At 46.0% G+C, this 14,315-nt stretch overlaps 1 protein-coding gene across 3 annotated transcripts in view; it reads left to right on the plus strand.

Moving 5' to 3' along the window:
- The first annotated feature begins 5,233 nt into the window (after positions 1–5,233).
- The window catches only part of B3GLCT (beta 3-glucosyltransferase), a 196,331-nt gene continuing 187,249 nt past the window's right edge, over positions 5,234–14,315 (plus strand). For all 3 annotated transcript variants that reach the window (XM_029602651.1, XM_029602652.1, XM_029602653.1), the window contains exon 1: positions 5,234–5,446. In XM_029602651.1, coding sequence (XP_029458511.1) covers positions 5,389–5,446 — 58 coding nt within the window. In that variant the 5' untranslated portion in view covers positions 5,234–5,388. The remainder of the gene's footprint in view (positions 5,447–14,315) is intronic.

A 14,315-nucleotide genomic window follows, 5' to 3' on the forward strand; every position in this document is an offset into this window, starting at 1 on the left:
ACCGTTACCAGATTCAGGACAACTTCTTTGAAGGTAAAGGTTATCCAGTGAGACAGTGGTTCAATGTGACTCGAGGTGATGACCCCTTCACCTTAATCTTTGATGCCTGCCAGGTACTGAGGTGTGGAACTGTCCAAGAACAAAGGAAATTAAGCAAAGCTGATATATATATGTGCCCAGAAGACCCAATGATTCACAAATGGATCTTTGCACCTAAAAATCCATGCCACAATTGGAGTGCTGTGTGGTGGAATACAGCAAGCAATTGGGAAGCCCCACTGTCCATTAGAAAGCAACTCCTTTGGAAATACTTACGTTTAATTAGAGGAAACCCCCTTGGTAATTGTGGGAACTTAGAGTGTAATCCAATAATAATAACAGTGAAGCCAGATGCTTGGAAAGAAAATCTATATTTGTTAAGTATGGTGGGAGCCTCTGTAGAAAGGTCTTACGGGTTGGGGGGCAAGTGTGACACAAATGGATCCTGTAGCAAGGTTCAGAATTGTGTTTACTGAAGAGAAGAAAAATCGCTCGTGGGAAGGCTGTCCACCATAAAGCCATTCGAACCACCCCTAAATGACCCCAAAATAGTAAAGATGGTAACAATAGATGAACTAAGTAAAACCATAGAAATAGAGACAGGATATGGAGAATTGAATGTTTGGATGGAATGGGTCAAATATATTGCAAAGTCCCTAAATAAGACTGACTGCTATGTATGTGCAGCAGGAAAACCCACTGCCCAAATCGTGCCAGTTTCCTTTGGGTGCGATAACAACCCTGAAGACATGGAATGCATCCTGGCTCTGTACCAAGAGGAAACAGCCTGGAATGACACCAAATATTTCTGGATGGCTCGCCAATTTCCTGCCATGAAACCTCAGCAATTTCGAACACCTCCAGTTTTCTCCCCAAGCTTGGGAAAGCATACTGCTTGCATCTCAAGGCAGGCAATACTGCATTCCCAGCATCTAGGAGAATTGTAAGGTTGTAAAGTTGTACGGAATGTGTCAGGGGAAAAGGAGAGGCAGATCTATTCTAATCTGCAAATAGCTAGACTGAACCTGTGGTGGTATTGCGGGGAAAGAAGATTGTGGGCAACGTTACCCTCCCAATGGGCTGGCACATGCGCAGTGGTACAATTGGCAATCCCTTTCACCCTGGCATTCAAAACAGATAAAAAGAAGGAGGGAAATAGGGTAAAAAGAATTAGGAATTTTTTGGAAGGAGGAAAAGGAAGGGAGAATAAGGTAAAAGGATAATTTGATGAAGAAATATATCTAGACGCAATAGGAGTTCCCAGCGAGGTCCCTAATGAGTTCAAGGCCAGAAACCCAGTAGCTGCAGGATTTGAGTCTATCATCCTATGGGTCACAATCAATAAAAATGTAGACTGGATAAATTACATCTATTACAACCAGCAATGATTCATCAATCATTCGAGAAACGCAATCCGTGGAATAATTGATCAGCTGGCTGCTACTAGCAGGATGACTTGGGAGAATAGAATGGTCCTAGATATAATGTCAGCAAATAAGGGAGGGGTATGTGTAATGTTAGGAGGAGAATGTTGTACATATATCCCCAATAATACAGCTCCAGATGGATCAATCACTAGGGCCTTACAAGGGCTCACCGCACTGACTGAAGAATTTGCTAGGAATGCAGGTGTTAAGTAAGGGTTTTTCTTTTGCCCTTGGGCCTCGGCCCGACCCCAGACAAATCCAGGACCAAACTGAGTGTTGGAGGCATGTCCCAGCATGGCGGAGACAAGGTCTTACCCTCTGCCGGCCTGCATGCTCCCGGAGCCAACAAGAAGATGTTGGAATATGAACAGTCCTCCGACCGTTCCCAGCCCTTTCGGACCTGCAGCATAGGATCGGCATGGAGCAGCAGGCCAGACACGAGACGAGGGCGGACAAGGGCTGAAGCTTGGCAGATGGAAGCTCCGGTTATAGAAGTCATCTGAGACTAGTGAAGATGAAGTCTCCAGGCAAGAGAAATATCCGAGGCAAGGATAATTCTTATGGACCTTGGAAATCCAGACAAGAAGAAAAGGACTTGGAATACTTGGACGAAAACAGGTGAGCACTGTTCCTCAGGGCGCCCTACACAGCCCACTACTCAGGGCAGACCCAAGGGCTGGTCACGGACCACCCTGTCCTCTATGCTCCCTATACAGCCCAAGGAGGCTGGTCACGGACCACGTGGGAGCGGGGCTGGCTCAGGAACGGAATCCAGCTGGCAGGGGCTCCAGTGACCGGAAACAGGAACCGGACAGAACGGATTTACCTTCGAAGAGGCCACCTGGAGAACTCGGAGAGCTGGAACATTGCAGGAACAGACATCAGGAAGATCAGGGTACGTAAAGGACCTCTAGCCATCGAGAACATCAGGACTTCAGGAACATACGGAGAGCAGAGACGGAGGACATAGGGACATCAAGACATCAAAGACCTGGACGAGGACCTCAGGAGATGAAGACATGGAACAAGAACCGTCGATACATGGAGCTCCAACGAAGAACATGAAGGACCTGACGGAGCGCTGGAAGATAGGGACTTCCAGGAGTGAAGTAACTCCGATGTAAGGCAAAGGTGAAATGCAGGAGCAGCCCTTTTATAGGGCTGGCACAGGAAACAGACTCTAGGTGGGGCCCAAGGCATATCCGGCTGTGGGCCCTTTAAATCTGGCAGGGAGGCGCGGCCGCACGCCTAGGAGGAAACAGGAAGCTGTGCAGGATCGTGGACAGCGGTCCTGCACCAACGTCGACGTTGCAAAGGCAGGGCTGGGCCGAAGAGCATCCCTGATGTCGGCAGCAGCTCCTGCTGCTGCAGGAGGCCCAATGGCAGCTCCGGCTGCCAGGCAACCTCAGGGATTGCGGCCTCCAGCCGCGAAGATGACCGGGACGTCGGCGGCGGCTCCAACCTCGAAGAGGCACAGTGGCAGGCCCGCCGTGCCAAGGAGGCAGGCCGAAGTCCACGGCTCCTGCCGTGGTGAAGAAGACATGATGGGCGGCCTCCGGGCCGCAAGAGGTAACCAGAGTCAACTCTGTACAATACTGAATGAAATCCCCCTCCTGGTGGGGGGGGGGGGGGCATGCTACCACTGAGATGAACTGCAGCAGGAAGAAGCAAATGAACATGAGCCACCAGATTGGGAGTCATTAAAAAAAATGAAAAGATTATCAGTACCCTACTGGGAAGATGATTAAATGACTATTGAAGAGATAAGTCCGAGTTTCAGGTTAGAGGATTTGCATGTAATAGCCCCCCTGACTATTGTTACTGATTTATAGTGAAATATCACTTCAAGAACAAATAATGGCAGAGTCTGAAATTGTAGAGCTTTGACAAAAAGAGAGGTTTCTGTTGGAATGTACTGAAAGACTACCTTATCAATCAGATCCTCACTGTGAATAACAAGGAGGATTAGAATTCTTGGGTACCAGGTTTCAGAGCAGAAAAGAAATAAAAGCAAGCTAGGATAGAAGAACTTGTGCTTGTTCTTTCTACACCCCCCTTCCCCTCCACACCTTCATATTTCTAACTGTGTCTTAGTCTTCTGATTGCGAGAAAGTGGACTTTCTAGGCTAGATAAAAGCAAATAATTGATCATGAGCTTAGCTGGGATAGCTGAAAGCTAGAATCATTGAACAGTGAGCAAGCCATGAGCCTAGTTCAGCTATAAGCTCAAAAAAACAAAACCCTCCTACTGAGGAAGAAAGCTTCAAGACATAAGATATGCAGAAGTGAAATTGGGTCTCCTAGGAGGACACAGACCCCTGCAGCTGATCAGGAAGTGAAGTTGGATCCCCTAGGAGAGTGTGGACCCCAGTGGCTCATTGGGAAGTGCTGTTGGGTCCCCCAGGAGTGTGTGGACCCCAGTGGCTGATGGGGAGGCAGAGTTGGGTCATTCAGGAAGGCATGGAGCCCAGCAGCAGATTGAGAGGGGAAGTTTTTGGTACCCCAGGAGAGCGCAGACCATCCATAGAGCAGAAGGGAAACGGAGGAGGAGATGGCAGCTGCAGCAGTCGGGACACAATGGATCCTGCTCCCCCCCCCCCCACCCCCCACTTGTGACCAAGCAGTCCCCGCCGGTCCAGTTGCATTTCTTCACATGACTGAAACTTGGGGAACAGTGGGGAAAAAGAGGCGAGGGTAATTATTGGATTAAGGGGAATGCAAAAACTACTTTTCTATATGGTGATATTTTGTGGGGACTAACACCCCCAAAAAGTTAAATGTGCCAGCTAATATCTTGTAGAAATGTATATAGTTATGTAATCTGAGACTAATACCCACAAAAAATTTTTTGTGCTGTTTGATATCCTATAGAAAAGATATAGTCAAGTAGAAATGTACACTATCATATAGTCTAAAACCTGTTTGTATTTGTAATAATGTCAGTCTTATTTACAGTTATCTGTTTTGTGGGTTCTGCTAGGGTGAAAGGGAGGAAATCCCACCGACTAATATTTGCTTTCTCAGGTGGAGGCATCAGGCACCAAGCACACACAGTCCAACGAAGTCCACCCCAGGGGACCTACTGCTAGGTTAGTCCCAGACGCAGGAATGCCCCCACAAGGGTGGAGGCCGTTATATACATCTCACATCTTTTAGCAGCTATATTCTCTGCTGCTCCATCGCTGCAGTTTGCATTTTGCTGGTGAGAGTGAAGTGAAGGGACAGAGTCGGTGACTGTAAGATGATGACTTGTTGCAGACTCTCCTGGTGGAAATCTCTTTGGCACTGGCTTACATCAGAGCTATGGATCGGGTCAGTATGACTGACATCCAATCAGGTTAGACTGAAGACGCAGCTTAATGCATGGCTGCAGCCATTCTGGAATACAATACATGCAATTTCTTACTGAATCGGAGTATATGTAGCAGCATTGTAGTGAAAGTGCTCATATATACATGTATTTTAAAAACAGCTGGTTTTTTTGGTCTATAGAATCCGTGTACCAAAGAGTAAATTTATTTTCTCCGACTTGAATATATTACTTTGCTACTTCTTCGGGTGACAAAGTTAAAGTTTTCCTGTAGCTCAGTGCCTACTTTTGTTCCGTTACGCTTCAGCAAGTCCCTGTATCAACCAACAGTAAGGAAAAGGAGCGAAGCTTTCTGAAAGAAAATCCTACCGGCCAATCAGAAAGTGGGCTCCTGTGGCCAATGCGGAGCCGTGTTAGGTAACCAATAAGGCGCGGGCTTACATCGGAACTTCAGGAACTGGCGTGAGCTGCGAGTTTTGCTGGCAGCCCGGGAGTCCTGCGTCCTGCATCCTGGGGCTGGCTGTGCAGAGCCCTGGAGCGGCACTTTGAAGGACGTCTGTACCGTAAACCTCCCCTTCTTTGTGCACAGTTTAGCTTCAAACAGCCTGCAACATGGTAAACAAAATCCCTCTCATCGCCACTGCCTTCTGCCTCTCTACCTGCACCTTCTGTAAGTAACTGTGGTGCTTTTGCATGTTTTAGCTCTGCGGAGTAACTAACTAGGATCCTGGGGTTTGAACTAAAGGGCACATGCTCTGGTTGCTTATCTGCACCCTCAGCAGTTTCCCTTAGACGGGGCTCGGGGGATGGGAACATTACTTGTATGTGTGTGTTTTTGTTTTGTTTAAGAGCATTGGATGTTAATTTTGTGAGCCATGCATTTGAACCCAAGTTTATTTTTAATCAATGGGGACTTTGAAATGGTTCTGTGGATCGCATAAGTGAATTTATTTCTATAGTAGTTTGAGGGATTAGGGAACCGTGACCCTCAAATCTCTGGCATTCAGCCCTAGAACCAATTGACAATGAAAATTCCTTGCAAGGAACCCAAAGAGCTGTCAAAGCATTGCAGAGCTCTCTGAATTTTTATTTTCCTTTGTTATATTTTAACCCGGCTCCTCAAATCTTCGTAATTCAAATTATTACAGGTTTATTGCTGATCGACTCATGTTCTTATGGCATTCAGGTTTACTCCTTTTTTTTTTTCTAACGACTGTTTCACTGTATTTTGGTCCTTCTGGTTTTGATTATTATTATTTTTTTTTGTTGGGTTTGTTTTGTACATGCCTGTGTAATCTGGATATGCTAAAATTCATTAGGATGGTAGTAAGAAAAACAGCCCTGGACTAGAATTTCCTAATATGAAATTTGTGACACTGTATTGCACAAAGCACCCTCCTGTGTTTCAGAATGTGCATGTAGTTGATTAAATGCCCAGCAGTGTGTAATACTGGGGTGCATACATTTATTAGAATGAAGGTAGGGGTTGTTCATGGGGGTAACTGCTCTTTCTTGAATTATACAGGAGCTCGTTTGCAAAATTAGGTATCACGTGCAGAGCTGCTATGCGCTGAGGTGCAAAATTCACAAGGAGAAAATGAATTATATATAGTTGGGATTTGCACAGAAAAAACTTATTTCAGTTCATTTTGCCATTTTAACTAATTTCATTCCTTTTGGACCCCTAGTTCATTCTTTTATTTTATATTATTTAAATCATTTCCATTAAGTCATTGGGAGAAGCAGTGCATCTATTTTGGACTCTTAACATCGGGGTGTGCTATGCAAGTTTAATGAAACTTACAGGCAGGCATCAGCAGCAAAGGAAATAGCATTCCAAGAGTGGGGGCAAAACATTATATTAACAGTGTCTTGAACGACCCCCAAGGCACCATAAGAAGGCAAGCCAGAATGAACATCGGCATGAGTGAGGGTCATGACAGCAAGAGCTGTGTCATTAGCACCCCAAGACAGTGATTGAGGGATAACCTATTAAGAAGCATACCATGAAGGAACAAATACAGAGGAAGAAAATATTAAGGCATACTTCTTATTCAGTTCACTGTTATGGAGGTTTCAAGAAAGAAAAGTCCAGAGGGAGAGTAGATTTAAAAAAAAAAGATGAAAAAGGAAACGCATATAAATTTAGCCAATGCTATTACTGGCATTAGTAGTATGGGATCTATTTAATGTTTGGGCTCTTGCCAGGTACTTGTAACCTGCATTGGCCATTGTTGGAAACAGGATGCTGGGCTTGATGGACCTTTGGTCTGACAAATCTTTTTTTTTTAATGTTCTTAACTATTGGTAAGTGCACTCCACCCAATCCTGGACCTGCGGGCTCTCAACACATTTCTTCAGAAAGAGAAGTTCAAAATGACGTCTCTCAAGTTGATCCTACCCTTCTAACAACCAAACGATTGGATGCGCTCGCTGGATCTCAAGGATGCATATTTCATATCCCAATGCACCACTCCTCCTGGCTCTGTGCATCATTACCAGTACAAAATCCTCCCCTTTGGACTATCGTCCACACCACAGGTCTTCATGAAGTGTTTAGCGGTAGCGGTGGCCCATTTAAGAAGGCAGGGACTACAACTATTTCCTTTCCTGGACAATTGGTTGCAAGTGACACCGAGGCCCACTACTCTACAGTTGCACCTGAAAACGACAAAAAGTTGTCTGGAAGGACTGGGATTCATCAACAACTACGAGAAATCCAGCCTTCAGCCCATGCAAACTCTACAATTCATTGGGGCCAAGATAAATATTGCTGTGGGGAGAGTGTTCTTACCTACATACAGAGCCCAAACCCTTCGCAACCTGGCCTCGCAGTTGAATGTGTTGCATCTGTTGGTCGCAGATGGCTGCGACCGCTCTGCCTCACCTATTTTTTGCCTTTCTCCGCTTCCATGGGTAAGTTGGCTGCCTCCGGTGCCGAGTGCCGAAACCCTCAGCTTCTCCAATTCAGCATGGGCGTCCATGTCCGTCATGCTCCTTCCCGTGGCCTCCTAGGGCGTGCACACTGCCTACGCTTATCTACACATCATGGCGGGAACCTCGGGGGCATCCCCACCGCATGATGTTCATATCTCCGGGTTTTTAAGCCTCCACTCTACTCAGAAAGAATGAGTTAGCAAGGACTTCGATTTAGCTACTCTGACCGCTCTAAGCTGCACGCTTAGACTCCTCGCTACTCTCCGGGGTATCTCGCACCTGAAGAAGCTCTGGGCACCCGCTCCTCGGGGGCCTCTCGCTCCTCGGGGGCCTCTCGCTTCCAACTATCCTTTGGATAGTTGGAAGCGAGAGGCCCCCGAGGAGCGGGTGCCCAGAGCTCCTCGGGGGTGCCCCGCTCCTCGGGGGTCTTTCTTCTCTTTTCAGGATTCTGTGCTTCCAGGTACTCGCTCCTCGAGGGCATATCCAGCTCAGAGTATCCTGCACCACGGACCTCGGGTCCCACCGTCACCAACCACCAGGGGGATTCCTGCACTACTCTTCAGTGAGTACCTCTATGATCCAGCTCTCCAATTCCACCCACCAGGTTTGGCTTATCCCGCTCTGCGGAACACTACCAACCTTCTACATCTGGGTGAGACCTAGTCATCTGAGGCTGTCTGAACATATTGGCACCTTGCTGGACTTCTGTGCCATATTCTCATGCACCATTACCATCATTCTACAGCAGTACAATAAAGCTTTCCATCTCCAGAGTCTAGCCTATCGCTGTGGTTCCCCACGGGGCTCCTCCCCATGGGTGGAGTCATCACCACTGCGACTAAGAGTCCACACTATGCCTCAAACCCAACAGAAAGATTGTGTAAGCCCCTCGGCCCACCAGATCCTGACCCTCCTGGGCCACATGGCAGTGGCAATATATGTAGTTCATGCACTCGTCTGCATATGCGCTGCCTACAGTGGGGACTGAAAGTGCAGTGGACCCAATTCTCGCAACCACTTTTCAGAAGAATACATCTGACCCTATGCGGAGAGATCTGATGTGGTGGTTGTACCCTATAGTTCTTACCATAGGAGCACTGTTCCGTGCCCCTACGCATCAATTGGTTCTCACCACAGATGCCTCAACCAAGGGTTGGAGATGCCCATCTGGAACACTTAAAGACACAAGGACTGTAGTCCACATGGGAATGTTCTCAGCAGATAAATCTGCTGGAGCTCAGAGCAATAAAGAATGCCCTCCAAATGTTTGGCAACCTCCTACAGGAAAAGAATGACGTGGTCCACATGGCCAACCAGGTGGCCATGTTCTACATAAACAAAGAATGTGGGTCTGGTTCCTGGATCTTGTGCAGGGAGTCCGTCCAGATCATGAACTGGGCAGAGGAATGATCCATCTTTCTCCAGGCGACCTATCTTCCGGGCGTGGCAAACACCATGGTCGACAGACTAAGGGGGATTTTTCATCCGGATGAATGGGCTCTTCACCAAGATGTGGCAAATGAGTTCTTCGCGACATTGTGTCTCCCTTGCATGGACCTTTTTGTGATGATACACAACAGAAAGGTGCAGATGTTCTGCTCAGTCTACCCCAGCAGGGAGCAATTCGCCCAGGATGTGTTCCTGAGATTGTGGTTGAGGGGACTCTTTTACGCTTACCACCTGATTCCACTAATTTGCAAGACAGTCCAGACGTGTATTGTGGATGTCGCAGACCTCATTCCAATTGCTCCAGCTTGGCCTAGATAAACTTGGTGCATCTATCTAATTTGACTCTCCATCGCCCCACCTATTCTCCTGGGTGACAGTGTGGAACTCCTGACTCAAGAGAACGGCACCCTCCTTCACCCCAATCACTCCTTGCTACATCTCACTGCTTGGAGGTTTAAAGGAGAATATTAAGCCCCTTGCACTTGCCAACAGAGGTCCAGGACATCTTGGTGTCATCCAAGAACACTTCTACTAGGAGGAATCATCAGGGCAAGTGGCACCAATACTCAGCCTGGTGTGGTGGCAGAGACTTAGACCCCTTCTCTTGCTCCCCGGAGTTGTTATTAGAATATCTCTGTACCCTGTATCAGGCGGGTCTGGCGACGGCATCCGTATGTGTACATGTGAGTGCTATCGCTGCATATCATCACTCGTGCAATGGGCTTCTGGTGTCCAACCACCCTCTGGTCTCCCCCATTTTATGAAGGGGATCTTGTGCTTATGGCCTCCTGTTCGTGGGATCTCAACCTAGTGGTGTAACAGCTCATGCCTCCTCCCTTCAAACCGTTGCATAGCAGCCATATAAAGTATCTAACTTGGAAGGTTCTCTTCCTGGTGGCGGTGACCTTGGCAAGAAGAGTAATTGAGTTACAGGTACTGGTTCACTACTCCCCTTATCTACAGTTTCTCCATGACAAGGTCACCCTGTGAAAACATCCCTCTTTTTTACCTAAGGTGGTTTCAGCTTTCCATTTGAATCCGACCATCACATTACCAACGTTTTTCCCAAAACCGCATGGGAACAAGAGGGAAAGGCTACTGCATACATTGGACTGCATGAGAATCTTAGCTTACTATAAACAAAGAACAGTTGAGAAAAGGAACGTTAAAGGAACGTTAAAGGAAACTGTTTGTTTCCTTTAACGTTCCTTTAACGTTCAGATACTCATCCCCATTATTGACTCCCTAGCCTTCACCCTTGAAAGATGGGAAAACACACTATCTTCAGTAAATAGCCTTCTCACCTGCCTTAACCTTGCCCTCAACTCCTCCAAAACAGAACTACTCATAATCTCACCGCCTCATCACAACATTAGTACCCCCCCCCCCCCCCCACCAAATCTCTCCTTCTCACAGCATGCACGAGATTTAGGAGTCATAATCGATAATCGCCTCAACTTCCAAAAATTCATTGGCTCAACTATGAAAGATTGTTACTTTAAACTTAACACCTTAAAAAAACTCAGACTTCTACTCCACTTTAGCAACTTCCGGACAGTACTACAAGCCACTATCCTTTCCAAAATAGACTATTGTAATTCCCTCCTACTTGGTCTACCCAAAGCCACGATTAAACCTCTTCAACTCCTTCAGAATGCCGCTGCCAGAATACTCACCAACTCACGCAAATTCGACCACATCACCCCCATCCTCAAAGATCTTCATTGGCTCCCCATCCACCACCGTATAACATACAAAACACTCACCTTCATACATAAAACCCTCCACAAATAGAACATGCACTGGTTGAAAGACTCGATCCACTTCCACACATCCAATAGACCTACCAGATCATCATATAAAGGTACCCTCCACACTCCCTCTCCGAAACCTTTGCACCTGAATTCCACCAAAGAGCGTGCCGTATCCATTGCTGGTCCTTATGCCTGGAACTCCGTGCCACCTGAATTCAGACTGGAGCAATATGCACAGAAATTTAAAAAACCCCTCAAAACATGGTTATTCAAGGAAGCCTACCCCTAGCCCCCCGCATCTCAATCCCCCCTGCATTATCACCAGCTAATACAACTTGCCCACCCTGTATACTTCCCACCTATCTCGGTTTCTTTACACGAAATCATTGAACGCCCTCTTCACCCTGTCATATACTTCTGCTTTACGCTACTTAAGACATCGATACATGACTTGTATATAGTTTTCTACTGTTATATTCTTCCATTGTATGCCTCTGTATTAGTTTTATTATATCTTACTTATGCCTCTATTCCTTTCTTTTATGCATATTATGTTTGCATCTCCCTGTTTTTCGTAACTGATTTCTCTATGTTGTGCTCCCTTGTTTTGATGTAAACCGGCATGATGTCCCTGACGAATGTCGGTAAAGAAAAGCCTTAAATAAATAAATAAATAATGCGCTGGGCCTCCCAGTAGCCAAACAAACTCTGTCCAATTGGATTTCTCAGTGCATTTGCTTCTGTTACGTCATGTGAGCAAAAAAGCATTTCTGGCATGATAAAGGCACAGCAAGTAAGAGCAGTAGCAGCTTCAGTGGCTCATCTCCACAAGGTACTGTTGCTAGACATGTGGAAAGCTGCCACGTGGTCATTGCTGCATACTTTCACGTCCCATTATTGTCTTGACCAGCAGGCCTTTTCGGATATGGCGCTGGGCTCGACAGTGCTAAAATCAGCGATAAGATAACGCGACTGTCCACAACAAGGGTGGGTTGAGCGCACAGTGACCATCCAGGACTAGAGGACTCTGTTACTCTGTTACATCCCAGCTCCGAGTCTTCAACCTGCGCTCATAACCCTCAGCTGGGGACTCTCAGACAGCATGGTTAATTCAGCCTGCTTATCGACGGGAAAAAAGCAAGTTTGCTTATCATAAACGGTGTTTTCTGTAGATAGCAGGATGAATTAGGCATGCTGACCCACCTGCCTCCCTGGACAGCCTCTGAGTTCTTTGCTTCACTGGATAATCTGTGTTATAGACTGAAGAGAGAAGATGGCGCCATGTGGGAAAAGACGTGCAGCCGCACAAAGCCAAAGCTCTGTGATCTTTATGAAGATCCGCCTAGGCCGCCCTGGAGGACATCCCAGACAGCATGGCTAATTCATCCTGCTATATATGGAAAACACTGTTTACGGTAAGCAAACTTGCTTATTTCAACATATTATACACAATGACGCCTAGATCCTTTTCCTGAGTGATGACTCCCAATATGGTACCTTGCAATGGAAGCTATAATTTGGGTTGCTCTTCCTTATAACTTTGCACTTGCCCACATTAAATGTCATCTGCCATTTGTATGCCCAGTCTCTCAGTCTTGCAAGATCCTGTTTAGCCCCCTGTTGTTTACTCACAACCTCGGCTTATATATATATATATACAATATATCAGGGCTAAACCTTGGGGATCTTATCCCCAGTTTGTCTACATTTCTTTTATTTTGTGTTCTTACCTGAGTCTTCTGATAACAGAAAGAAATAAACAGTGTTTGGCGAGGTGACAGAAGGCATGGATGTACTAAAAAAAATTAGTGCAACCTTTGTCGACAAGGAGATTGTTCCTTATCAGGGCATCAGGATAAATCATACCGTGATTCTGGATAATCCAGTCCTCTTGCAATTTCTCACAATCCTCCTGTGATTTAACAACTTTGAATAAAGTTGTATTGTCAGAAAACTTGATCACCTCATCATTTCCATCTCCAGGACATTTCTATAACATAAAAACTTGCTATACTGGGTCAGACTAAGGGACCATCAAGCTCAGTATCCTGTTTCCATAATGGCCAATCTAGGTCACAAGTACCTGGCAGGATCCCAGACAGTAAATAGATTCCATGCTGCTATCATGCAGTGATAAGTAGTTGCTAGCTCTTAAGTCTACTTGTTTAATAATAGAACATTGCTTCCTATCACATGACTTTTTAATTTCCTCCAGAGTCTCTCATGAGTTACTTTTGCAAAAGGCCTTCTTGATCTATAATAAGTAAAGAATCCAAAACTTTTGTTTTGACTGTCTGTCTTCACTAAATTGTAAGTTTCGTGGAGCAGGGACTATCTCTTGTATGTCTGCATAGCGCTGTGTACATTTTGTGCTGCTATATAAACAGAAGTAGTAGTGAAGATGTTAGAACTTTGCAAACTTTGGCCTAGATTCATCAAAATGCTATAAATGTAGAGGAAATAACGCCCGCGATAAATAAAACGGGTGTAATTATGCAGATTGTACAGTTAACTGCATCGCATAGATAAATATCACAACACACAGCACATTATTGCATTGCACATTATGGGCCGGATTTTAAAAGGGGTACACGCGTAATCCTTTTAAAAAACCCCTGCGCGCGCCAAGCCTATTTTGCTCGGTGGCGCGCACAAGGCCTGGGATGCGCGTAATTCCCGGGGCTTGCAAAAAGGGGTGGTTGGGGGCGTGGCCAGGGGCGTGGTTTAGGATCGGGGGCGTGTGGGCGGTCCGGGGGCGTGGCCGAGCGCCCCGACACAGCAGCCTGTGTCGGGGCCTGCTGCGCCGGCGCGTGTAAGTTACTACGCGCGTATCTTATAAAATCCAGCGTACTTTTGTTCGCGCCTGATGTGCGAACAAAAGTACACGCGCGCGCTGTCTTTTAAAATGTACCCCTATTTGTTTTTAACGCACACAGTACATTATTGCAGATTTTAATACACACCTGCAGCTGTTATCGCAGAGAGAGAGAGAGCACCTCTGTACAGGGTCAGTGTGACATGCTATATATATAACTGTGAGAGTATACACTTTCAACTCAGAGAGGGGTTTGGGGGGTGCTTTTACATACACAGATATGACTGATGAATTTCTATCATTTGAATCAATGAAAAGTACCAACAAGCGGAGTTGATTACTACAAAGCAGTGTAGAAATAGAAATTCATCAGCCCCATGACCCTGAACTAGGAGTACCTCTCACTCTGTAAAGGTAGTAAATTAGAACAAATAGTTAGAGTGTTGTATTATTGTGCCAAGTTTGAAGAATATCCACTTAAATTTGACTCATTTTACTTCCTTGTAAGAATTTTGAAAAGAGTAACCAAATAAGTTTTAAGAATTAAGTCAGTACTTTCTGTAAAAGCTGCAAAGATAATTATG

This window comes from Rhinatrema bivittatum, chromosome 5, assembly GCF_901001135.1.
Source record: "Rhinatrema bivittatum chromosome 5, aRhiBiv1.1, whole genome shotgun sequence".
Taxonomy (NCBI): Eukaryota; Metazoa; Chordata; class Amphibia; order Gymnophiona; family Rhinatrematidae; genus Rhinatrema; species Rhinatrema bivittatum.